At 45.8% G+C, this 27,192-nt stretch overlaps 2 protein-coding genes across 3 annotated transcripts; one reads left to right on the top strand and one right to left on the bottom strand.

The window, feature by feature from the left end:
* Positions 1-448: 448 nt before the first annotated feature.
* On the bottom strand, positions 449-9,938 carry LOC144604456 (mitochondrial import receptor subunit TOM34-like). The gene is made up of 7 exons (XM_078418897.1): positions 9,569-9,938; positions 8,996-9,095; positions 7,596-7,748; positions 5,570-5,730; positions 4,719-4,860; positions 3,921-4,047; positions 449-2,528 (listed from the first exon to the last, which is right to left on the bottom strand). The coding sequence occupies exons 1-7, from the start codon at positions 9,708-9,710 to the stop codon at positions 2,424-2,426; spliced, it is 930 nt and encodes a 309-aa protein (XP_078275023.1). The 5' UTR covers positions 9,711-9,938; the 3' UTR covers positions 449-2,423.
* LOC144604455 (uncharacterized) lies at positions 9,095-26,584 on the top strand. Of its 2 annotated transcripts, none has more exons than XM_078418895.1 (9): positions 9,095-9,180; positions 14,311-14,647; positions 16,925-16,981; positions 19,377-19,442; positions 20,449-20,527; positions 21,267-21,345; positions 22,501-22,567; positions 23,650-23,798; positions 24,739-26,584. In XM_078418895.1, the coding sequence occupies exons 2-9, from the start codon at positions 14,552-14,554 to the stop codon at positions 25,928-25,930; spliced, it is 1,785 nt and encodes a 594-aa protein (XP_078275021.1). In that variant the 5' UTR covers positions 9,095-9,180; positions 14,311-14,551; the 3' UTR covers positions 25,931-26,584. The 2 variants fall into 2 exon arrangements, with proteins under 2 accessions (XP_078275021.1, XP_078275022.1); XM_078418896.1 differs by lacking the exon at positions 9,095-9,180 and adding an exon at positions 11,092-11,107.
* The last annotated feature ends 608 nt before the right edge of the window (positions 26,585-27,192 follow it).

Raw genomic sequence — 27,192 nt, 5'->3', positions numbered from 1 at the left:
GGGAAGAAGAGGCCGACTCGGGAGCTCCATGCCGGTTTTTCAACCGTTCCGACGTGGGGTGTTTCGATCATCCCAACGCGAGCGCTTAGACAGTCGGCAGCGGCGACTGTGGATGGTTCAACAGCCCCGACCACGGGTGAACAAAGAGGAAGTTGATTGAACTTTATTACCTTCCATCAGCGAGGTAGGTATGTTTATGTTAGATTTTATTTTATGGGGCTGTGTGTTGTAGCTCAAATTTCACTGTACCTTAATTGGTACATGTGACAATAAATTGATCTTGAAATATGGGCCAAATACAGGCAGATGGGGCATCTTGGTTGGCATGAATGAGTTAGGCCACATGGTCTGTTTCTGTGCTGAGATTAATTGCCACCATGGTGGTTTCACCTTTCCCATGATGGGCAATAGCAATACCTCCACTTAAATAATGAAAAGACATCCCGTGTCATTTATTAACAGTTTAATACCTGAGTTTGAGATTTACAGTGCAATACAAGATCTAAACCACAACATTGAATGCCTGAGATATCTGGAACCATGCTTTAGGCAGGAAGGTTATTAACAATTTAATCTGCAATAAACATTACATCACCAAAGAGAGTCTGATTTCTGATAGTAAACGCAAAGCTTGACCTCAGCTAAAAACTTCTTCCCTACTTTAAATGCAAGGGGTCACAGCTGTCTCCACCTACCACAAATGTTGTCAAATCTGCTCCATCTACACTGCCTCCATTTTATATTCCCATGGCTACATTACTTCAGTTGTAACAGTACCTCAAGTATGACAATTGGGCTAAAGAAAATCCTCCTTGTCAAAATATCAGAGTTGGGAGGAAAAAAAGTTTCACTGCTTGCCTAAAGTTTTTGCTATGACACCTGGAGCACAGGAAGAAATGGGCTGGTACTCAACTCAACAATTCACATTGCAACGCCTTAAACCATGTGATATTTGACTAGTTTATACACCCACTTGTTCTCTCAGTAGGTCTGCCCTGTAGTTGGAGAACTGGGAATAATGTTTGGAACATTTGGTCTAGGCAACTGTTAGTGGTGGGTCAAAAAACACCATATCTCCATTCCATTGCTTGACATGGGATAGCTCCAACTAAACAGCACTAAACATGAATGAATCCAGAGTTTAGTGCTGGAAAAAACTGATCAAAATCTTAGCAAATTGTGTCGGAAGAAGCTGCAGAGGTTGGTTTATATCAAAAGTAGACAAAATGCTGGGGTACCTCAACGGGTCAGGCAGCATTTCTGGAGAAAAGGAATAGATTACATATCATGTCGGAACCCTTCTTCAGAGAGGTCAGAAGGGTTCAGACCCAAAATGTCACCAATTCCTTTGCTCCAGAGATGCTGTCAGACCCATTGAATTACGCTAGCATTTTGTGTCTAGTCCCAGCAGATTTCTATGGTTCTGGCATTTGTGGACACTGGTAATTTTTCAACATCTCTTTTAGGGGATTGGTCCTCCCAGGTTCACCATTCAACCAGCTCGCATGTTAATTCCCTGGAAGCTTTTCCTCCAACAACAATGAAATATGTTCCTATATACACATGCTCTCATGCTGCCATTAAATTCTATGTATTGTTCCTCAGGCAGACTCATTCCCAGCAGAAATGTAGCCCGATAGTGCAACTGACACACAAGTAAAGCATCTAAAGAGGTGGCATAGGTGGAAGCACAAGGTAGATGGGCGATTAAATGAACCGTGAACAAAGACTCACTCCATTACTCTCCCCTCCCGCACAGAATGAACTACATTTAAAAGAACAAACGGTAAGGTTTCACTGACTGGATTGATTTGAATACCTTCTACTATCTGAATGTGTGTGCAATTGTGTATGTAGTCAGCTGAATCCCAAAAGTCAACACGTCTAGGATATTGGACACAGATATAATTGGAATTATACCCGGTGAAGGGCAAAACAATCACTAGAAAAACAAAGGTGGGGTGGGAAACTAAGTAACCCAAGAGGTTACAGAATCCAATTGTTGTAGATTTTCCAAATAATGCTTTATAAAAAAAAAAAATGTGAGATGCTCTTTTGCTGCTCAGGAATTCAAACTGCTAACAGGCCTATTGCTATTTATAGAGTCTTAGATCTATAGTGATCTGTGCAATCCTGGATTAATTCGGGTGAAGGATTCTGATGCAAGTTGTATAGGAGCTGCCACTATTTACAAGTGTCCCTTTTGTGCGAGGACAGGCACAATCTGCATCAAACCAACTACAATTCTAAAACAGCTTAATCCCATGCTCTCTTTGGTGTCAGGCCAGATTTTCAGGAAAGTCTTTGAAAAGCAAAACAAATGCAAATCCATATATGCAACAAGCACAGGTTTTTCCCCCCTAAAATTTGTTCAAGGGTGAGGTTGTCTCAGCAAGTGTCTGAGACTCCCACATAGCAAGCTTTTATTTAACAAGCTTCTCAGTGTCTTGGATCAGGCGTTGCCCAGCCGCGTTGTTTGGCTCCAGTTTCAGCATCTCTCGAGCATCAGCAAGGCTGCCCTTGTAATCCTGAGGAAAGAAAAGCAAGACCTAGAGCTCTCTCTCTTTCCAATCAATCCTTGTGTGGCCATACAATACTGCAAAACAAACCAACCTCAAGCATCTGGAGAAGTCAAGATTTATTGTAGAAATTGCTTTAGTAAGAGGTTGGTGAATCTGTGGAATTCATCGCCTTAGACAGCAGTGGAGGCCATCATGGATATTTTCAGAGCGGAGATTGACACCCTTACTAATCAGGAATTTATCAAAGGTTATGGGGAGAAGGCAGGAGAATGGGGTTGAGAGGGAAAGATAGATCAGCATGATTGAATGGTGGAGCAAACTCAATGGGCTGAGTGGCCTAATTCTTCTCCTATTACTTTGGAACAGAGCAGATTTGTACACCGATCCCTGAAAGTAGTTTCAGGGTGGTCAAGGAGGCTTTTTGTACATTGTCTTTTATCAGTCAGGGTATGGAGTATAAAGGCAAAGAAGCAACGAACTGAGGATTCTGGTTTACATAAAAGGACACAAAGCACTGAACTCCGCGGGCCAGGCAGCATCTCTGGAGAACATGATTAGGTGGCGTTTTGGGTCAGGACCCCTCTTGGTTCAGAGTCTGAAGGAGGTTCCCAATTCGAATGGTCACCCATCCATGTTCTCCAGAGATGATGCCTGACCTGCTGAGTTACTCCAACACTTTGTGTCCTACTGAATTATAGAAGTTGGGATGTCATGTTACAGTTGTACAAATTGTTGGCATGGCTGTGCTTGTAGAGTATTGTGCTCAATTTTGGTCACCCTGCTTTAGGAAGGGCTTTATTAAGCTGGAAAGAGTGCAGAGAGGTCGAGGAGGCTGTTGCCAGGACTCGAGGCCCTGAGCTGTAGAGATATGTTGGGCAGGCTAGGACTTTATTCATTGGAGTACGGGAGGCTGAAGGGTGATCTTAGAGGTGTATAAGATCATAAGGAGAATAAATAGGGTGAATGCATAGTCTTTTACCAAAGTTGGGGAATCAAGAACCAGAGAACATAGGTTTAAGATGGGAGGCAAAAGATTTAATAGCAACCTGAGGAGCAGCTTTTTCCACAAAGTGTGATGGATATATGGAACGAACTACCAGAGGAAGTATTTGAGCCACACTTGACAGTTGTCTGTGTGGTGCTTGCACGTTCTTCCTGTGCGCATGCATTTCTTCTGGGTGTTCCAGTTTCCTTCCACATCCCAAAGTCATGTGGGTTTGTTTTTTAATTGGCCCTCTGTAAATTGCGTAGTGTGTGTAGATAGTAGATGAAAAAGTGGGATAACATAGAACTAGTGTGAACAGCGATCGATGGTTGGCGTGAACTTGGTGGGCCAAAGGGCCTGTTTTCATGCTGTATCTCTAATCTAAACACATTTGCTAGCTGCATTTTACTTACCTTCAGCTCTTTGCGAGCCTGTGCACGTCGATAGAATGCCTTCAGGTTTCTAGGATCCAAGGCCAAAGCAGCCGTGCAGTCCTTCTCTGCTTCACGATACTGCTGCAGGTTCAGGAAACACAGCGCCCTGCCAGGAACCACACAAGCCAGCTCAGGAAATTAGGGGCAGACAGCAGGTAAAACCAGAGCCACTGGCAGTGCAATTAATCATCAGGGATGGGTAATGAACGCAACCTTTCTGGTGACCCCCACACATTGGAATGATTACAGTTTGCCTGAATTAACACAAAGATGAGGTCTGATTTGAGTAGGAAGGAACCGCAGATGTTGGTTGGTTTATACCGAAGATAGACACACAGTGCAGGTATAGCTCAGCTGATCAGGCAGCTTCTTTGGAGAAAAGGAATAGGTGACGTTTTGGGTCGGAACCCTTTAGATCCGATCTGATTTCTTTAGGTTTAGATTATTATTGTCACATGTATCGAGGTACAGCGAAAAGCTTTTGTTCGCCTGCTATGTAAACAGATCGGATAACACCATACATAAATATATCAAGTAAAACTCAAATACAATGGTTAGAGCAAAGGGGAAGATACAGAGTGCAGAATATAGTTCTCAGCATTGTAGTGCAACAGTTCGAGACAAAGTCTAATGTCCACAATGGGGTAGAGGTGAATCGGACAGTACCCTAGCTTGTGGAAGAACCATTCAGAAGTCTGATAAAGAGTGGGAAGAAGCTGTTTCTGGTTTGTTTGCCAGTTACATCACTGTGCTACTCGGACAAATGTTGCTCGGTACCTGTTGGTAAAGGTGGTGTGCTCCTTGCTGTTCAGCCTCAGGCTTTCACTGTACTTCTCCGCTGCCTTCCTGTGCTCTCCTTTCTTCACCAGTAAGTTCCCTGCTTCCTTCAAAGATCTGGCTTGCATGAGGCTGGCGGAAGCTGGATAAAGCAACCATTCGGGGTTAGTGTTCACTCGAGGCTTCCAGGGCTGCCTTGTGTGTCCAACATCATCCTCTGCATCATGCTAATCTCCGTCTTCCCCATGCCCTGTTAGAGGGCATTAGCTATAACTTTAGAGATACAGCACGCAAAAAACAGGTCCTTCGGCCCACTGAGTCCATGCCGACCAGTGATTACCCTCTACATTAGCATTATCCTACACACTAGGGACCATTTACAATTTTACTGAAGCCAATTAACCCATAAAACTGCACGTCTTCCGGTGTGGGAGGAAATCACAGCACCCGGAGAAAAGCCACACGGTCACAGGGAGAACATACAAATTTTGTAGAGACAGCACCTGTAGAAAGGATTGAACCCGGGTCTCTGGCGCTGTAAGAAAATGGCTCTACCACTGTCACAAGTAGAGGTTGGACAGACTTGGATTGTTTTCTCTGGAGCATCGGAGTTTGAGAGAAGACCCAATAGAAGTATAAAAAATTATGAGAGGCTTAGATAGGGTAGACAGTCAGAATCTTTTTCCCCCAGGGTAGAAAATGTCAAAGACTACAGGGCACAGCTTTAAGGTGAGGGGGGCAAAGTTTAAAGATATGCAGGCATAGTGCCCTCTGGTCTTTGACATTTCCACCCTGGCGATAAAGGTTCTGTCTACCCTATCTATGCCTCGTGTTTGGTCTGAGTGACTGACCTGTGCCGTCGCCATTCTGCTGTATAGTTGCTGTCTCCACGCCCGTATTTCCGGAAGGGTTAGGTCTCCACTTCTGCTGAAGTGCGGCGGGCACGGATGGTAGAGGAGGGAGATTATCACGCCAACTGTTCCCATCCCTATCCGTCAACACCTTCCTCATTCTGCAAAAGGGATGGAGGATAAACAAAGGAAGATGAATTGCAAGGCAGACAGGAAGGAAACAACAGCAGTCCAAAACAAGGCAATCACCACCTCACCATCATTAATCCATTCTAGGACAGCTGCCAGCAAAAAAATTACTATTATCATATCGTATCATATATATACAGCCGGAAACAGGCCTTTTCGGCCCACCAAGTCCGTGCCGCCCAGCGATCCCCGTACATTAACACTATCCTACACCCACTAGGGACAATTTTTACATTTACCCAGCCAATAAAACCAGGAACTGCAGATGCTGATTTATTTTAAAAAAAGACTGGAGTAACTCAGTGAATCATGCAGCATCTCTGGATAACATGGAACAGTAACGGTTCAGGTCGGAACCCTTCTTCAGACAAATTACTGTTGTTTATTTTAGTTTATAGATACAGCATGGAAACAGACCCTTCATTGATCACCCATTTCCACTTGTTCTATGTTATCCAACTTTTGCATCCACTCCCTACACACTAGAGGGAATTTACAGAGGCCAATTAACTTACAAACTTGCTTGTCTTTGGGATGTGGGCGGAAACCGAAGCACCCAGAAGAAACCCACATGGTCACAGGGAGAACATTAATTGGGAAAAATCAAGTTCATAGTTGAGGTTGTGCTGCACAGTGTTCAACAGCCTGATGGCTGTTGGGAAGAAGCTGTTCTTGAATGTGGTCATGACAGTTTTCAGTCTAATGCAGTACCATATTCCTTACGATAGGAATGAGATGGGAGTGTGGCCGGGATGGTGTGGGTCTTTGATGCTGGCTGCTATAGATCCCTTTGATGGTGAGGAAAGTACCCATGATGGACCAGGCAGTGTTCACCACTCTCTGTAACCTCTTATTCCCATCATAATTCCCATCATGATACAACCATATGCTCTCTACCGTACACCCTGTAGAAATCCAAGAGTATTGATTGACATTCCAAATCTCCATCTCCCCAGTCTTCTAAGGAAGGAGAGGGATTGATGGGCTTTCTTTGACTGTATCAACGTGCTGCTTCACTCCTCACGGACCTGCATCTCTTGCCCACCGCTTACCTGTTCACAGACACAAAGTGCTGGAGTAACTCAGCAGGACAGACAGCATCTCTGGAGAGAAGGAATGGGTGACGTTTTGGGTCAAGCCTCTTTAGACTGAAGGGTCTTGACCCAAAAGGTCACCCATTCCTTTTCTCCAGTGATGCTGTCTTTCCTGCTGAGTTACTCAAGCATGTTGTGTCCATCTTTGGAAGAAAGTCTAATTTGAGGAAGGAAAATTAGAGGGACTGCAGCGTAGGTTCTCTAGGTTGCTATTGAGGGAGTGCAGCGTAGGTTCTCTAGGTTAATTCCCGGGATGGCGGGACTGACGTATGATGAAAGAATGGGTCGACTGGGCTTGTATTCGCTGGAATTTAGAAGGATGAGACAGGATCTTATAGAAACATAAAATTCTTAAGACAGGGTAGATGCAGGAAAAATGTTCCCGATGTTGGGGGAGTTCAGAACCAGGGGTCTCAGTTTAAGAATAAGGGTTAGGCCATTTAGGAATGAGATGAGAAAAAACCCTTTTCACCCAGACAGTGGTGAATCCATGGAATTCTCTGCCACAACAGGTAGAGGAGGCCAATTCACTGGATGTTTTCAAGAGAGTTAGATTTAGCTCTTAGGGCGAAGGGAATCAAGGGATATGGGGAAAAAGCCAGAACGGGGTACTGATTTTGGATGAGCAGCCATGATCATATTGAATGGTGGTGCTGGCTTGAAGGGCTGAATGGCCTACTCCTGCACCTATTTTCTATGTTTTTATGTAAACCAGCATCTGCAGTTCCTTCTTGCAAGCTTACCTATTCATGCCGTCCTGAGCAGCCTGAACGTTGCCGTCCACCTGTGTGGCTGTCCTGAAGTCCACGAACGCCTGGTCATACCGCTCCAGCGCCTCATATGCACTAGCCCGACGGATCAATGGCTTCAGTGCGAAGGGAACAAGCTCCAAAGACCTGGCGGGAGAACCACAAGACAGAGCGACATTCATTAGCCCACTGCAATTGGAGTAGTGTATTGGTCTGATCGCCACGCTATAAAAGGATGCGACTACATTGAGGCTACAACCAAAAAAATAAATGCCTCTACTTCTTCAGGTGACTGAGGAAATCTAGCATGTCTTCAACAACTCTTACCAAGGGGCAGTAGAGTTGCTACCCTACAGTGCCAGAGACCCACATTCGAAGCTGACTACAGGTGCTGTCTGTACGGAGTTGGTACGTTCTCCCTGTGACTGCATGGGTTTTCTCTGAGTGCTCCGGTTTCATCCCACATTCTAACATGTGCGGGGTTTGTAGGTTAATTGGCCTCTGTAAATTGTCCCTAGCGTGTAGAATAGAACTAAGATACAGGTGATCATTGGTCGGTGTCGGCTGAAGGGCCCGTTTCCATGCTATATCTCTAAAAACTAAAACACTAAACTGACTTCTACAGATGCACCATGGAAATCCTATTGTCAGTTGCCACACAGCTTGTTTTGGGAACGGCTCTGCCCAAGACTACACAAAATTGCAGAGAGCTGTGGATGTCGCCCAAACTCCCCACCACTGACTCCCACATTTCTTGCTGCCTCGGGAAAGCAGCCAACATAATCAAAGACTTGTTCCCCCCCCGATCATTCCTCCTTCTCCCTGCTCTGGTCCAGATGGTACAGAAGCTTGAAAGCACTCACTGACAGACTCAGGAACAACTTCTTCCCCTGTTATTAGGCTTCTGAACAGTCCTTCCATAAACTAGGGTTCAGTCCCGATTCTCTAATCTACCTCATTACAGACATTGGACTTTTTCCTCTGGAACAATACTGAGGAACTACACGCTGCAGTCTGGTATTTTTCTCTTGGCTCTCTATCTGTTGCACTTGTGTATGGTTTCATTGTATTCATGTATAGTATTATCTTATTTTTTTGGAAAGCACACAAACAAAAACTTTTCACTGTACCTCAGTACACGTGACAACAATAAAACTTTACCCAAAAACCCCAAATTAAGCTATAGAGGGTGCTTATTTTGGTGGCCTTCCCAAAAGATAAGCACTTGTAAGCATCAGGCATTTTGTTCTTGTTTTCATTCCCAATTCTTGACTTGGCCTCAGGTAGATGAAATTAACTATGGAGCCTCTGTAATCGAGCCCTACATTACTATCCTTTGTAACAATCCGAACATTGCTTCTTTAGTTCTTGAAGTAGTTAGCTCAGGTACATACGCGGTGCAATCTTTTATACAGTCACTGCAACTTCCAGTCTTTAAATAACAGGCAGCTCGGTTGGAATACATAACACTCAATTCCTCCGGCCATTTTGCACCTGAAGCAAGACAAAGAGGAAAAAGAACTCACATCATCGACAGTATGAACAACTGATGGAAAGGAAAGGGTTGGAGGAGAGAGGGGTAAGGGGTCAGGAAGAGAGGGGAAGGCGTGGGGGGGGGGGAGAGTTGGGTCAGAGAGGGGAGAATGGGAGGGGAGGGTAAGGGAGGGCAGAGGGGGGGGCAAGGAAGGGGAGGCAAGGCAGAGGGGCAAGGGAGGGCAGAGGGGGGCAAGGGAGGTGAGAGAGGTGAGAATGGGAGGGGGGTAAGGGAGGGCAGAGCCAGAGGAGGGGCAGTAAGGGATGGGGGTAAGGAAGGGGAAAGGGGGTAAGGAAGGGGAAAGGGGGTAAGGAAGAGGAGGTAAGGAAGGGGGTAAGGGAGGGGAGAGGGGATAAGGGAGTGAGGAGGGTAAGGGTCCCTCTCCCCTACCCCCGTCTCTCTCTCCCCTTTATCCCTCCCCACCCCCATTTACCGGCCTCCTGCAGCCGCCCAATGGCCTCCGAGTAGCGGCCTGCCGCCTCCCCGTACCGCCCGTGCTGGAACAGATCGTTGCCGGCGCTCTTCAGCTTCGCCGCGGACGCCTGAGGGCCTGAGGCCCGGCCACGGGCCGCCATCGCGCACGGGAGCCGCTCTCGGGGGACGGGACGGGTCTGTGCTGTGGTCCCAGGGCAGCGGGAGGACGGGCCTGTGGTAGTGATGCGGGGCCTGTGGTAGTGATGCGGGGCCTGTGGCTGAGGAGGGAGACAGAGAGAGACACAGAGAGAGAGAGAGAGAGAGAGAGCGAGAGAGAGAGCGAGAGCGAGAGAGAGAGCGAGAGCGAGAGAGAGGGGGAGGAGGGCGGACTGTGGGCGGACTGAGGCTGGCCCGACCCCAAGCCCCGCCCTGGCGCCTGAACCACTGAGGCGTCGGCTCCCCCGCACCACGCAACAAACAGCCGCATTTGTCTCGCGCCTGCGCTGCCAAGGCCCACTCCCAACCTCGGGATACACTTCAAAATACATTTATATGGTATATGGATAGGAAGGTTGTAGAGGGATATGGATCAAATGCAGGCAAATAGGACTAGTCCGGTAGGCCCACTTGTACAGCATGGACTAGACGGGCCGAATGGTCTTTATACCTCAGAGATACAGCATGGGGACGGGCCCTTTGGCCCACTGAGCCTGCACGACCAGCAATCAATCCCACTCTCCTACACACGAGGGACAATTTATAGATTAACCTGTAAAGCCGCTCGATTTAGACAATAGACAATAGGTGCAGGAGGAGGCCATTCAGCCCTTCGAGCCAGCACCGCCATTCAATGTGATCATGGATGATCATTCTCAATCAGTACCCCGTTTCTGCCTTCTCCCCATACCCCCTGACTCCGCTATGCTTAAGAGCTCTATCTAGCTCTCTCTTGAATGCATTCAGAGAATTAGCCTCCACTGCCTTCTGAGGCAGGAAGGGTAGGGTCTCTCTCCCCTGTGCTCTACCACGGACTCTAACTACTGCTGCGCCACTGTGCCGCCTGTTTCAATACTGTACAGCTCTATGCTCTATCCCTTCCTAATAACCCTGCTCCCCTGCCCTGCTACCTGCAAAGATCTGTGAATGGCACTCCAAATCCCCACTGTTCCTCAACTTTTCTAAATATCACACTATGTCTTGTTTGACTTGCCCAAATGCCTCAACATACTATGAAGTAAATTCCATCTACCAATTCAATACCAACCTAACAAAAATTAGGCCTTGGCTCACTGGAGTGAGAAGAATGAAAAGCCGGGTCTCTGGCACTGTGAGTCAGTAGCTCTACCTGCTGCGCCACTGTACCGCCCATGAGCTCTATGATTCTGATTCCCCAGCTTGGAATCTGGACTCTACAATGGAGTAAAACTGTGAAGTGGGGCAGATGTATTACCTCAGATGTCGGGACAAGGTGGTCCTTCTCCTCTCCGGCCTAGTTTCTAATAGATGGTAGACTTGTCGGATGTGGCGGCGCTACCCTAGCAGCTGCGGATCGCCTGCGGTCCGTTTGTCTTTTCCTTCTTGTCTTATTTTTAATGTTAGATGTATGTTATAGTTTACTTTTGGTTGTGTATTATATGGGGGGTTGGGGGGGGAATGGGGGAAACTTTTTTTTAAAATCTCCTTCAACGGAGATGCAACCTTTTTCCGGGTCGCATCTCCGTTCGTGCTGCGGCCTAGCAACAGGGAGCTGGCGGCCTCCAGACTTCCCATCGCGGAGCTGGCTGACTTCGGAGGCTTCGGCCGCGGGCCCTGTGGACTGTGGCGTCGGGAGCTCGTGGGTCCCTGGTTGGCGACCGAGTTTCTGGGGCTTCAGCGGCAGCGTCTTCATCCGCCCAGAATCATGGGCCTTGGGTCGGCCCGTTCGCAGGACTCTTCGTCCGGCTTGACTTGGAATCAGCCGCGGGATCTTCCATCGCCCAGCGGGGACTTCAGGGTCGGGAGCCTCAATCGCCTTGACGCACCGTTCGCAGGACTTTTCATCGTCCGGCGCGGCTTAAAATCGGCCACGGGATCTTCCATCGCCCGGTGGGGACTTCAGGGTCGGGAGCCTCAATCGCCTCGACGCTGCAGTTTTGAGTTTTGACTGCCCGACCATGGGTGAAGAAGCAAGGAGATAAGACTTTTTTTTTACCTTCCATCACAGTGTGGAGGTGCCTGGAGGAAAGTCACTGTGATGGATGTTTGTGTTGAATTATGTAGTTGTGTGTTTTTGTTGCTTTTTTGGTGTTGTGAATGCATGCTAACTAAATTTCGTTCCAACTTGTTTTGAATGACAAATAAAGATATTCTATTCTATTCTAAACTCATTGAGATGCATAATGGCATCAATGGGGCAGCACAGTGGCGCAGCGGTAGAGTTACTGCTTTACAGCACCAGAGACCTGGGTTCAACCCTAACTACGGGTGCTGTCTGTACTAGGGTTGCCAATTGTCCCGTATTAGCCGGGGAACATCCCGTATATTGGGCTAAATTCAAAGAAGTACAGGGTTGTAAGTTAATTGGCTTTGATAAAATTGTAAATTGTCCCTGGTGTGTAGGACAGTACTAATGTATGGGATGATCGCTGATTGGTGCGGACTCGGTGGGCCGACGGGCCTGTTTCCATGCTGCATCTCTAAACTCTCAACTTTAAAGTTAAAGTCCAAAGTCTAAATTATACTACAATGGGTATGATACTGGAGAATACTCAGTGAAAAGAAAAGATTTAAGGCCTCTAAGGCAAGCTGAAAGTGCCGATTGTCTGAAAAAAATCCTCAACTCAAACTGAAACTGAAACTTCATCTCTTTATTTTTCAAACAAACAATGACTATAAACTGAGTCAGGTTCAGTTTCAATTTCCTGAAAAACACTCTGAGCTGTCCACAGACATTTTCAGAGATAGATATTTTGCAGTAAACCTGATAAAGAACATTTAAAGTTACTTCCAAGAGAATAAATTCCCTGTCTATTAAAATACGAATTAAAAGTTAAATGTAGGTGTTAAGTCCCTGTACCTCAACACACATCTTTGCCGTATTTCTTTATTCTAAGATAGACACAAAGTGCTGGGTAACTCAGCGGATCAGGCAGTCTGAAGAAGGATCCCAACCCGAAATGACACCCATCCATTTTCTGCAGAGGTGCTGTCTGACCTGCTGAGTTACTATAGCACTTTGTGTCTATCTTTGGCATAAACCAGCATCTGCAGTTCTTTGTTTCTACCTCTCTTTATTCCTGCTGTGACCAAAAATCTATTAATGTCTATTTTAAAAATACTTAAACCCTGAGCTTCCACAACTCCCGAAAAAAAGAGAATTCATAAGAATGCAACAATCTGACCAAAGACAATTTTGTCATTTCAACCCTAAAATTTTTCAACTGGTACCTGGCCTATTTAGTTTAGTTTTGTTTAGAGCTACAGCGTGGAAACATGCTCATCGGCCCACTGAGTCTGCGCTGACCAGTGATCCCCGTACACTAGCACTATTCTATACACTAGGGAATTTTGCAATCTTTACCACAGCTAATTAACCTATAAACCTGTATATCTTTGGATTGTAGGATGAAACTGGACACCCGGGGAAAACCCACGGATCACGGGGAGAACGTACAGACAGCACCCTGAGTCAGGATTAAAACCGGGTCTCTGGCGCTGTATGGCAGCAACTCTATCGCTGCTGCTAGTATTGATGCCTGAGAATTCTTTGAATCTCAATGAGTTTCCCTCTCATCCTTGTCACTCCAATGAATGTAGACCAAATTTAGTTAGGTTGGCACTGAATTGGTAAATGAAATTTAATTCGGAAACATGTAAGGTTCAGCATTTGACAAGGCAAACAACAGTGTTGAGGAACAGTGGGACCAGAGAGCCTTACCACGGATCCTTACAGCCAGCAGGGCAGGGAGACAGAGTTAGTAGGAAGGGATAGGCTCATGGAGCTGTACAGCATGGAAACAGGCCATTTGGCCCACCTTGTCCATTGGAGAGTGCAGAGGACATTTATCAGAATGCTGCCTGGATTAAAGGGTATTAGCTATGAGGAGATATTGGACACACTTGGATTGTTTTCTCTGGAACGTCAGAGGTTGAGGGGAGACCAGACAGAAGTATATAAAATTATGAGAGGCATAGCTGCAGTCAGACCTTTTCCTTCAGGTGGAAATGTCAAAGACTAGAGGTACAGCTTTACAATCAGAGGGGCAAAGTTTAAAGATGTGTGGGGCACATCTTTTTATACAGGTGATGAGTGCCCGGAACACACAGCCAGGGTGGTGATGCCATGTACGATAGTGGCATTTAAACGGCTTTTAGACATGCACATGGATATGCAGGAAATAGAGGGAAACCAGTCATGTTCAGGCAGAGGAGATTAGTTTAATTTGGCAATATGTTCGGTATGGGCATTGTGGTGTATGTTCCTTTGCTGTAGCTTTAAAGTCAGTGGGACAAAATTTAAGGGAGATGTGCAAGGCACATTTTTTTACACAGAGGGTGGTGGGTGCCTGGAATGCGTTGCCAGGGATGGTGGTGAGGGCAGATACGTTAAGCTTTTAGAGATGCACATGGATATGCAGGGAATGGAGATATATGGATCACGTGCAGGCAGAGGAGATTGGTTTATCTTGGTATCATATTGACTGTACGCTGAATGGCCTGTTCCTGTGCTGTACTGCTCTGTGTGACCGCTGTTAAAATCTCTCCTTCATTTTATAATTCCAGATTACCTCCCCTCACGACAAGAGGAACCATTGCACCGCAGCGAAAACAACCCGGCTTTGTTCTCATTTCCTGGTTGTACGATAGAGACTCCTCCCTCCCTCTCCCTCCCTCCCTTTCTCTCTGCCTTGTGCAAACAGTTGCTTCTCATCCCATCTCATCGCCCCCTGCGGATTTATCTGGGGTAAAGTTTCCCCCTCTCTCCTTGTCCGTGCACTGGCCACAGCCGAGGAGAGTCGTTAGGATGGAGGAGGAGGAGTACGACTCCACTTGGGTGGAGAGCGAAGAGGAGCCGGGACGCTCGCCATCGCCCGCCGGCTCGCCGGAGCGGCCGCAGACGGTAAGAAGACGGGGTTCGGGGTGCGCACCCTCTTGCGCTTGATTGACAGCTCGCCCGGGCCCTGGCTGGTGCAGAGCGGAGTCCCCGCTCCGCCACACTCCTGCACCGGCAGCGACCCACGCCTGTACACAGGCCTCCAGTGTGCTGTATCTGCGTGCAACCCGGCCTTCACTTAGTTACAGAGTCGCACAGCAGGGAGACTGGCCCTTCGGCCCAACTTGCCCATACCGACCTAGACGCCGCATCTCCACTCGTTCCACCTGCCTGACTTAAATGCATAGAACTTCCTGGTAGCGTGTCTGTGATTGATATCAGCTGAGAAACAGGCCCTTCGATCCAAAAGGACACAAAGTGCTGGGGTAACTCAGCGGGTCAGGCAGCCTCTCTGGAGAACATGGATAGGTGACGATTTCAATCAAGACCAACTTGCCCAAGCCGACCAAGATGCCCCATCTACTGCTGCCCACGTTTGGCCCATATCTATCGAAACCATTACTATCTATGTACCTGTCCAAATGTCTTTTAAATGTTGTTTTAGTATCTGCCTCAACTACCTCTTCTGGCTCACTCTATTCCTTAGTGTACTGTCGGGGAAAGATTTAATAGGAACCTGAGAGGCAACTTTCTCACTCAGGGTGGTTGGTATATGGAACAAGTTGCCGGAGGAGATAGTTGAAGCAGGTACTATAACAACATTTAAAAGGCATTTGGACCGGTACAAGGGCTTAGAGGGATATGGGCCAAACATGGGCAGTTGGGGCATATTGGTCGGCATAGGCAAGTTTGGCCAAAAGGCCTGTTCCATGCTGCAAGACTCTATGACTCGCTGTCTATATCCCATTGAAGACTCTCAGAAGATATTTTTGAAGCTTCCTACCATCGAGAACTGGATACTGAGTCACGATGTATCATGCTTGCAGATATTTGGACAATGATGAGGACATAGTCAAGGAGATCAGTGGGAGAAAATGAGGCCAAGATCAAATCAGAATAAAAGGGATGTACCTTTAGAAAGGAGATGAGGAGGAATTTATTTAGTCAGAGGGTGGAATCTGTGGAATTCATTGCTGTGGAGGCCTTCATTGGTATTTTTAAAGCGGATATTGACAGGTCCTTGATTAGTGAGGGTGCCAAAGATTATGGGGAGAAGGCCGGAGAATGGGGTTGAGAGGGAAAAATAGATCAGCCATGATTGAATGGAGGAGTAGACTCAATGGGCCAAATGGCCTAATTCTGCTCCTGTGACTTATGAAATCATGACCTGATGGAATGGTGAAGGAAGCTTGAATGGCCACATGTCCTATTCCGACAATTTCTTACTTCAATCTAGAAAGCAAATGGGAAGCAAAAGGAAACAGATAATTTTATGACAAGGTTGTTGTGGGAGAGACCATGCCAGTAAACAGTTTTAGAGAAGCCAAATGTCAGCCTGCTTCTAAATCATTGTACCTGCCTTTGAGACAATGCAAAGAGAGCAGCAACCACCTACATTGTCTGAAATTTGCAAGTAAGAGAGGTGACCTCATTGAAAAATATTATGTCATAGACTATAATGAAAAGGAAAGCCTACAAAATTTTGAACTGAATGGTATCAGGTGTTTTAAGTCAATGGACAAAAGAATTATATTAATATTTCTGTTTAGGTTTATTATTGTCATTCCATTTAGGTACAGTGAAAAGTTTTGTTTCACATCCAATCAGACCGGATAATACCACACTTAAATAGAATCAAGCCAAACTCAAATACAGGTACAATAGGTAGAGCAAAGGGAAGAGAGAAGAGAGAGTAAATAATATCGTTCTCAGCATTGTAGTGCATCAGTTCCATAGTCAAATGTCTGCAATTGGTTGGAAGTGAATTGGACAGTACCCTAGCTTATGGAAAGCGTTCAGAAATCTAATTAAAGAGGGGAAGAAGCTGTTCCTGAGTCTGGTGGTGTGCGCTTTCAAGCTTCTGTATCTTCTGTCGGACGGGAGCAGGGAGAAAGAGGAATGACCGGGGGTGGACAAGTCTTTATGTTGGCTGCATTTCCGAGGCAGTGTAAAGTGTAGATGGAGTCAATAGTGGAGAGTCTGGTCTGTGTGATGGACATCCACAAATCTCTGCAATTTCTTGCGGTCTTGGGCAGAGCTGTTCTCAAACCAAGCTGTGATGCAAGCTAGCAGTATGGGGCATATGTAGAAGAGTGTGAATGCCAAGCTGGTTAATGAATAATTGTTAGTAATATATTATTATTGGATAACGTCAGGTTAAAAGATATGTGCTTTACTGTACAGGAGGACCGAGAGAAGACATGGCCTGAGTCAAAAGTGTGGAGAAGATCTCTGGATGACGTAGGTACCACAACGCAGATGTTGTGCATGCTTACATTTAGATTATTATTGTCACATGTACCGAAGTACAGTGAAAGACTTTAGTTTTGTATGCTATCCAATCAATCATATAATACTGTACATGAATGCAATTAACTTAAACATAAGCACAACAGGTAGTTTAATTTATTTTAGTTTGGAGATACAGCGTAGAAACAGGCCCTTCGGCCCACCGAGTCTGCACGGACCAGCAATTACCCATACACTAGTTCTATCCTACAAACCAGGGACAATTTACAGAAGCCAATTAACCTACAGACTTACACGTCTTTGGAATGTGGAAGGAAACCGGAGCACCCAGGTCCGAGAAAACCCACGTGGTCACAGAGAGAACGAGCAAACTTCGTACAGACAGCAGCCGTAGTCAGGGTTGAATCTAGGTTTCTGGTGCCGTGAGGCAGAAACTCTACCACTGCGCCTCCCTGAAGAATGAAGAGAATCCGATATATCAATAGTACTTTATTGTCACATTTACCTAGGCACAATGAAAAAAAAATTTACATACAAGTTCAGTAACAATCTTACTGTATATAGGCCCAATCAGACTTAAATGTAAGTGGGTAGATTACACTGAGGCAGTACACAAGAGTTGCCAGAGCTAATCTTGTACCCTTCGAGTTCAGAGTTGTTAAAAATGTAGAGTCAGTACTTGGTCATGAAGGCCTGTTGTCCTGGCGATGGCACTGGGCCGGAGTTGCAGGGGTCGGCGGTGGCCAGAAGATGTGGTCGGTGTCCTCCACTGTAGCTCCATGTCACTGCAGGCTGTGTCCGATCCGCCAGATCATCCTCTTGGAGCAACGCCCAATTTAATTGAGCCACAGGCTGCTGCAGGGACTCCAGTGGCCCACTACACCGACACGTCGACCCACGAATGAACTGTCCCCTCGCCTCGCGCGGCCACCACTCAGCCTCAGTGCTCCGGGGCGCCTCCTGCAGCCGACCTCTGACCAGAGCGCCTCTTGGGGTGCGGGAGGTGAGCCCCCAGTCTGCTCTCAGGCAGCATCGGGCAGTGTTGAGGTGATCATAAATGATAGGAGCAGAATTAGGCCGTTCGGCCCATCAAGTCTACACCATTTAATCATGGCTGATCTATCTCTCCCTCCTAACCCCATTCTCCTGCCTTCTCCCCATAACCTCTGACACCCGTACTAATCAAGAAGATGAGGCAAGGGCTCAGGTACATCCTGTGGCACTATTCACATATCGCCATGTTGCCAGCCTTGTGGACAGCCAGGGTTACGAGAAGGAAGATTGAGGGAAAGGAGAGGAGAGAAGAGCAAAGTGGGAGATGGACAAGGAAAGGGAGTAAAGTGTGGAGTCATGCATTTTGGTAGTTGGAATAAAGGCAAAGACTATTTTCTAAATGGTGAGAGGATTCAGAAATCAGAGATGCAAAGGGACTTGGGAGTGTTGGTGCAAGATTCTCAAAAAGTTAATTTGCAACTTGAATCGATAGTAAGAAAGACAATTGCAATGCTAGCATTCATTTTGAGAGGACTAGAATATAAAAACAGGGATGTGATGCTGAGGCTTTATAAGGCACTGGATAGACATCATTTGGGGTGTTGTGAGCAGTTTTGGGCCCCATATGTGAGGAAGGATGTGCTGGCATTGGAGAGGGTCCAATGGAGGTTTACGAGAATGATCCCAGAGGTGATTGGGTTAACGTTTGATGAGCGTTTGACAGCACTGGGTCTGTACTCACTGGAGTTTAGAAGGATGAGGGAGGGACCTCATTGAGACTTACTAAATAATGAAAGGTCTGGATAGGGTGGATGTGGAGAGGATGTTTCCACTAGTGGGGGAGTCTAGGACCAGAGCCTCAGAATAAAAGGATGCACCTTTAGAAAGGAGATGAGGAGGAATTTCTTTAGCTAGAGGGTGGTGAATCTGTGGAAATCATTGCCACAGATGGCGGTGGAGACCATCATTGGTATTTTTAAGATGAAGGTTGACAGATTCTTGATTAGTAAGGGTGTCAAGGGTTATGGGGAGAATGTCCAAATGTCTTTTGAAGCTCATAAATGTATCCTCCGATAGCTTCTTCTACAAGCTCATTCTAGATACAGACTACCCTTTGAATTAAAAAGTTGGCCCTGAGGTCCCTCTTAAATCTCTCCCCTCTCACTTGGGACAAGATTGGTTGGGGAAGGAATGGATGGGGGTGTGAGAGGAGAGAGGGAGCAGAGCCAGAATCGAGGGGCAACGAGGGAGGGGGGGAAGGGATGGAAGTTGGGGTTTGGGAAACGCGGACTGGGGACTGGAGGAGGGGAGGATTGGATGTGAAATTGGCCACAAAGCCTAGGTTTGTGTTTAAACGAATACAATAATTAAATATAAATGTTTGTCTCTCAAGGACAAGCCTCGGCGGCGGAGTAAGAGGGCAGCCATGGATCTCCAGCGATATCGGCACTACTACCCTGTGAGTCACACAGCACGGAAACAGGCCCTTCAGCCCCACTCGTCCATGCTGACCAAGATGCTCGTCCTATTTGCCTGTGTTTGGCCAATATCCCTCTAAGCCGTTCCTATTCATGTACCTGTCCATACGTCTTTTAAATGCTGTTATAGTACATGCCTCAACTACTTCCTCTGCCAGCTCGTTCCATATACCCTCCACCTTCTGAGTGAAAAGGTTTCCCCTCTGATTCCTATTGAATCTTTTTCCTCTCACTTAAACATATATCCTCTGGTTCTTGATTCTCTTACCCTAGGGAAAAGACTCTGTGCATTCATCCAATATATTGCCCTCATGATCTTATATACCTCTATAAGATCGCTCCTCAGCCTCCTGCACTCCAGGGAATAAGGTCCCAGCCTGTCCAACCTTTCCCTACAGCTCAGGCCCTCAAATCCCAGAAACATCTTGTAAAGCTTTGGTTAAATTCTGAATGTTTTTTGCAGAGATACGCAGAATGTGATTGTTCACTCCAATAACAACTCCCTATCACCTCTCTTTAGTTTAGTTTTGTTTGGAGGTACAACGTGGTGGCAACAGGCCCTTCGGCCCATCGAGTCCACGCCGAACAGCAATGACCCGTACACTAGTTCAGTCTTACACAATAGGGACAATTTACAGAAGACAATTTACCTACAAACCTGTATGTCTTTGGGATGTGGGAAGAAACCGAAGCACCCGGAGAAAACCTACACGGTCACAGGGAGAACAAACTCTGTACAGACAGAACCCGTAGTCAGGATTGAACCCGGGTCTCTGGCTCTGTAAGGCAACATCTCTACCGCTGTGCCACTGTACAACTCTTTAGTATATCCGCTCTCATGTATTTTTCTAACTTTCCCAACTCAGCTGACTTTAACCACTCCCTCTGTACTCACTCCTCTCTGCCTAAGGACGTTTGTGTCACACTCCCTCTTGCATGTAGGTACCAGTGCTTTTCCAACATTGATCCTGCTTCTGTTCCCAACAGGATCTGAAGGAGAACGTGGAGCAGAGTGGCAACTCCAACTTTATGTTCTACATGAACAAAACATGCTCACAGCCCAACGGTAAGTCCTGGCCTGCTGATTAATCCCCTTATCCATGAGGATGGCGGGTGTCATGGGTAAGGCCAGCATTGAGATTGTCGTGGGAAGCTACCACTATAGACACGTGGCAGAGGTTGGGTTTGGTGTGTGGGCTTCTGATCCAGGGATGATGGAGGAATGGTCGATGTATCGGTGTGATCTCCACAAAAAGGACGGCAGGCTTGGCGAGTACCTTCTTAGAGAGCAAGAATGAAAAGTGTCTTGTCATATGTCATGAAACGGAACTATGTAATTCTTACCAAATATTCTGTTTACAGTACTCCGTAAACACCATAATAAACAACAAAAAGAAAAGTGGGGCATCACGGTGGCGCAGGGGTAGAGCTGCTTCCTGCCTACGGGTGCTGTATGTAGTGTTGTACATTCTTCCTGTACCCGCGTGGGTTTTCTCCGGGTGCTCTGGTTTCCTCCCACACTCCAAAGACATGTGGGTTTGTAAGTTAATTGGCTTTGGTTAAATTGTAAATTGTCCCTAGTGTGTAGGATAGTGTTGGTGTAAAAGGTGATCGCTGGTCGGCACGGACTCGGTGGGCCGAAGGGCCTGTTTCTGCACTTTTTCTCTAAAATCTAAAGTCAGTCACACCTAGTGTAACAATTTGATTCAGTCCCTGAACGTAGATTCAACAAGCTATTGTTTCATACATTTATTTTTGCTGCTTTCAATCTTTCAAATACTGATGGAGAATTCTTTGTTTATTAGGTTATAAAATAGTGGACATGTTAACTAAATGGAAGGGAAAATATGAACACTTGGAGAGGAACCACTCATACATCCAGTGGTACGTACCTGAAGGGGACAAATGTTCCCCTACAATAGATGTCGGACTAACTGGTCCATCTTTTCCTGCTTTCTGTCTCCCTCCTTTATTTTCACGTGGTCTCTGTAGGTGACAAGTTTGAACTGACTAAGAAAAGAAGTATGGGGAAAATATATTTTTTAACCCTAATAGTTTGTTGAATCTTGGCAGACGCTACTTCAAGAATGAGGGAATAGGATTAACAATTGGACAGGTGCTCAGAAGTGATTGAGGTGTAATGGGAGAGTGTGTGGGTCTAAGTTATAAACAGGCCTTTCAAGGTGCCAGGACAGACATAATCGGCCAAATGGCCTCCATCTGTGCCACAGGGTTCTGTGATTCCATTAGATGTCCTGGAATAATGAAAAATGTCCAGTATTTTCCAATTTAGCTCCTCTCCTTACAGTGTACAGTGGGCTATCAAACCTGCACGGCATCCTGGTGCATCCCACTGCAACATGCACGCTACTTCATTGCAGTATATATTTCATTATTTGCAGTCATAATTTCTGGTTGGTATGTCTGATTTCATCCTAGTTTCTAATTAATTGAGTTTGGTTTAGGTTTATTATCGTCACATGTACCAAGGTATAGTTTAGTTTAGTTTATTGTGACATGTACTAAGGGGAAAAAACTTTTTGTTGCATGCTCTCCAGTTAGCGGAAAGATGATACATGATTACATTCAAGCCATCCAGTGTACAGATGCAGGATAAAGAGAATAATGTTTAGTGCAACGTAAAATCCGAATGGTGAAAAGTACTGTGAAAACCTTTGTTTTGCATGCTATCTAATCAGATCATAATACGCTACATAAATATAATCAAGTCAAACTCGAGTACAATAGGTAGAGCAAAGGGGAAGATACAGAGTGCAGAATATAGTTCTCAACATTGTAGCGCATCAGTTCCAGAAACACTGTCCAATGTCTGCAATGGACTAGAAGTGAATCGGACAGTTCCCTAGCTTATAGAAGGACCATTCAGAAGCCTGAAAACAGAGGGGAAGAAGCTGTTCCTGAGTCTCGCAGTGCGCACTTTCAAGCTTCTGTACCTTCTGCCAGACGGCAGCAGGGAGAAGAAGGTATGAACGGAGTTGGAACAAGTCTTTGATTATGTTGGCTGTTTTGTGTTTTCAGGTTGTTTCCACTACGAGAGCCTGGAATGAACTGGTGGGCCAAAGAACTGACAATTCAAGAAATCAAGGTGTGTATTGTGGAGAGGGGTATTCAGCATGTTGTCCTGCTTTAGAAAGTCAGACAGCATAGAAACAGATCCATCGGCCCACCGAGTCCCATATTTTCTGCGTTATCCCACTTTTGCATCCTGGTTACAAATAAAGACATAAAGTGCTGGTGTAACTCAGTGGATCACGCAGCATCTCCGTAGGACATGGACAGTCTATTTTTAATTTACTGTAGAGATGCAGTGCGGAAACAGGTCCTTCAGCACACCCGAATCCACGTCAACCAATGATAACCCCATCTACTAACTATCTTACGCACTAGGGACAATTGACTGTTTTACCAAAGCCAATTAACCTACAAACCTGTACTTCTTTTGGAGTGTGGGAGGAACACAGAACAACCAGAGAAAAGCCACGCAGTCACAGGGAGAACGTACAACCTCCACACACAGAACCCATAGTCATGATCGAACCCAGATCTTTGGCGTTGTAAGGCAGCAACTACCACTGCGCCATTGTGCCGCCAACGTTTCCGGTCGGGACCTTTCAAACTGATTGGGGGAGAAAGCTGGAAGAAAGATGGAGGCGGGATATAACCTGACAAGAGATAGGTGGATACAGGTGAGGGGGGTGGCATTGGTAGGCAGATGGGTGGACAAAGACCAGAGATGGGTAGAAGACAAAAGGCTGGGAGATAAGAACAGAAGAGTAGCGAAATGTGAAGCCAGATGAAGGGATATAGTTTGACGGAAATTGATGTACGCCATTTATTATTTATCCATGGACTCCTGAGATGCTGCCTGACCTGCTGAATTACTCCATCGCTTTCTGTCTTTTTTTTGTGAACCAGCATCTGAAGTTTCTTTAGCTGTATCTCTTTTGCTGTTCTCAGTTTATTGTAAATCTATCCTTCCTTAGACAGAGAGATCAGACCTGCGGACAATATGTCAAGGTATGGTCTCACTAGAACATGTATCATTGGAGTAAGCTACCTCGACTCTTGGATTCAAACCATCTTGCATGAAGGTCATTGCACTGTACTGGAACTTTTAAATCATTGTCTGTGTTAAAGATGAATAAATAAACCTTTCACTATCAACAGTCATTCAAACAATCCAACGTTGCAAAGGAGAGGCTTATCGAAGCATACAAGATGATGCTGGATTTCTACGGCATTCAGCTGGTGAATGAAGAAACGGGAGAGGTGAAGCGTGCCTGTCAGTGGAAGCAGCGATTTCACAATCTCAATCAGTGAGTACAGGCAAACACTTTCATTTCTATGGAACCAATGCCTCAGGGAAATGTAAAAGCTCAGTCTGAAGAAGAGCCCCAAAGCAACCCAAAACCACTGATCTCTTTCCTCCACAGATGCTGCCTGATCCGTTGAGTTACTCCAGCTTTGGGTGTTTTACTCAAGATTCCACCATCTGCAGTTTCTTGGCATAGAGTCATACAGCACGGAAATAGGCCGTTCGGCCCATTTTGCCCATGCTGACCAAGATGCCCCATCTACACCAGTCCCACCTGTCTGAGTTTGGCCACTATCCCTGTAAACCTTTCCTATTCATGTACCTGTCCAAATGTCTTCTAAATGCTGGAATACTACTTGCCTCAACTACCTCTTCTTGCAGCTCGTTCCATATATCTACTACTTTGTGTCAAAAAGTTTCCACTCGGGTTCCTATTGATTCTTAATTTTCCTTACTCTAGGTAAAAGACTCTGTGCATCTACCCTAACTATTCCCCTCGTGATTTTGTACACCTCTATAAGATCACTCCTCATCCTCCTGTGCTCCAAGGAATAATCCCTAGCCTACTCAACTTCTCCCTATAGCTCAGCCCTCGAGTCCTGGCAACATCCTCTTAAATCTTCTCTGCACCCTTTCCAGATTGGTTTAATGAATTCAGGGGTGAAAGCTTTTTGTTTGAGGGGTTGTACCATCACTTTCGTATGTTGGTAAGTTATAGGAGCAGAATTAGGCTAATCGGCCCATCAAGTCTACTCTGCCAATCAATCATGGCTGATCTATCTATGTTTCCCTCTCAACCTCATTCTCCTGCCTTCTCCCCATAACCTCTGACACTCGTACCAATCAGGGACACTAGGTCAGAAATGTTTATGTCCCACTGCTACGATGTTCTTGTTGCAGAATAAGGGTTTGACCTTGATGCTTTCCCTTTCTAATTTTAGACACATGCACAACAATCTCCGCATCACAAGGATACTGAAGTGCCTCGGAGAGTTGGGCTTCGAGCACTATCAGACACCACTGGTTAAGTTCTTTCTCATAGAAACCTTGATCAACAAGCAGTTACCTCAGGTTAAGGACAGTGTGCTGGACTACTTTCTTTACACCATCAGAAATAAATCAGAGAGAAGGAAGTTGATCATTTTTGCTCAGGAACATTATCAGCCTCTCACCGATTTCATCTGGGGACCGCCCAGAGGAACAGAACACAGATTCAGCCATATCTGCGAAGAGGTGAAGAAGGAGGTGGTGGAACAACAGAGTGAGGAAGGTTTGGATGAAGACCTATTGACTAAAATTAGCGACGTGCCATCAGAGGCAGGCAAAGACCAGGCTCTGAAAAAGAGACAAAGATGTTCACATTCAAGTGAGGAGAGTACAAACGTCATGAAGGACACTGATCAAGGATCTGAAAATCTTTCAGTGTCTGGGACTCTCGATACCGACTCAAGTAATGAGGAGAAGACTAGTTGTGAGGGGAAATCTCCAATTCCTGAAAACCCTGAAGAACCAACTGAATGCGAGGACGAACTTGTCGCCAAAGTCAGTGAGACCATCTCACCACCAGAGAACTGTGAAGCCACACCCAGGGAGAAACCTGGAGATCCTTTGACATTGCCTACAACAGAAATTGTGGTTGAAGCTAGCAGCGAACAAGGAAAGAAATCCAAAGACAATGCATTGTCTTCAGGAGAATCCAACCTGTTGACCATGGAAGAGAATAAATCGACGACACAGGACCCCGCCATGACGAATGCGGCGGGACTGATGGAGGGAGTATTTGTGACAAAACTAGCCGGCACGGAAGATGATAAGACTGCAACGGAAGCGAACAAAATTGGGAATGTAGCACCTGGAATGATGGATGAGGGAAGTGAGCCAGAATCAAACATCAGGGAAGAGGGAAGTCTTACAAAGGAAGCTACAACAAGGAATACAGGAATGATAGGCCAGAACACATTAGCTGAGTCACTTGGGCATGAAGAGCTCAATAAACCTGTTGATGAAAGTGAGACTCGGAGATTTAATCAAGATGAAAGCGAGTGTGGGGAGGCAATGGAAATTCAAGAAACAAGAACTATTAATGAAGACCATAGGGAAGAAGATGTAGACATGGAGCCAAGTGATAATTAAACGACCAGGAGGCACAGATAATTAGAGATAGAGAAAAAAAAAATTAAAGTCCGAGGAAACAGACAAATGACTTGTGGCTTTGTCATGCTGTGAGGTTTTAGGATACAACTTTGTGAAAGAGCAAAAGGTCTCTGTGCATCAAGAAAACTGGGAAGATCGTGCTAACACACAATGGCGCTTTAGGGGTTGGGGAGTGAATCGGCCCGTTGTCCATAAACCTTTGAATGCAAGAGACTGAATTTGGAATTTATTGCATATAAATAAAGTTCCCGATTTTCTTAATATAACTTTGATTGCAGAGGAAGTTGAATTAAAAAAAACTATTTTATACCATGATCTAGACAGGTTTTCTTCCGTAATTTTGTTGTTCCGTAATACCTGACACAAGTGTCTATGTAAGCTGATGTGCTGACCACTAGTATATCATGTTCAGACAGTCTTGTGGAGAGTAATCAGACTGGGAGGAATTGTTGCAAGAAGCCATGGATGGTGTGTATGTACCTGAAACTCTGGTGCGGTCCAAACTGGAAGGAAATGTTTGCAAGTCTGAAGAAGGGTCCCGACCCAAAACATCATCTATCCATGTTTTCCAGGGATGCTGCCTGAACTGTTGAGTTACTCCAGCACTTTGTGTCTTTTTTTGTGCAGAACAAAAGCAGGTTTTAATGTAATAAAATGCCCAATTCATTTCATAGAATTGTCATCAAACAACTTGAAAAAGCTCGATACATGAATTTAAAACGAGTCAAAGAGTCATACGGCACGGAAATAGGCCCATCGGCCCAACTCGTCTCCTCTGTTTCCCATTGTTCTGTTTTCAGCCCCGTCTCCAAATTTGAGGAAGGATATTCTTGCTATTGAGGGCGTGCAGCGTAGGTTCACTAGGTTAATTCCCGGAATGGCGGGACTGTCGTATGTTGAAAGGCTGGAGCAATTAGGCTTGTATACACTGGAATTTAGAAGGATGAGGGCAGATCTTATTGAAACATATAAGATAATTAGGGGATTGGACACATTGGAGGCAGGAAACATGTTCCCAATGTTGGGGGAGTCCAGAACAAGGGGCCACAGTTTAAGAATAAGGGGTAGGCCATTTAGAACGGAGATGAGGAAGAACTTTTTCAGTCAGAGAGTGGTGAAGGTGTGGAATTCTCTGCCTCAGAAGGCAGTGGAGGCCAGTTCGTTGGATGCTTTCAAGAGAGAGCTGGATAGAGCTCTTAAGGATAGTGGAGTGAGGGGGTATGGGGAGAAGGCAGGAACGG

The sequence above is a fragment of the Rhinoraja longicauda genome, chromosome 22 (assembly GCF_053455715.1).
Source record: "Rhinoraja longicauda isolate Sanriku21f chromosome 22, sRhiLon1.1, whole genome shotgun sequence".
Taxonomy (NCBI): Eukaryota; Metazoa; Chordata; class Chondrichthyes; order Rajiformes; family Arhynchobatidae; genus Rhinoraja; species Rhinoraja longicauda.
The sequence above is the reverse complement of the archived record's forward strand: the minus strand, read 5'-3'. Positions and strand labels throughout refer to the sequence as shown.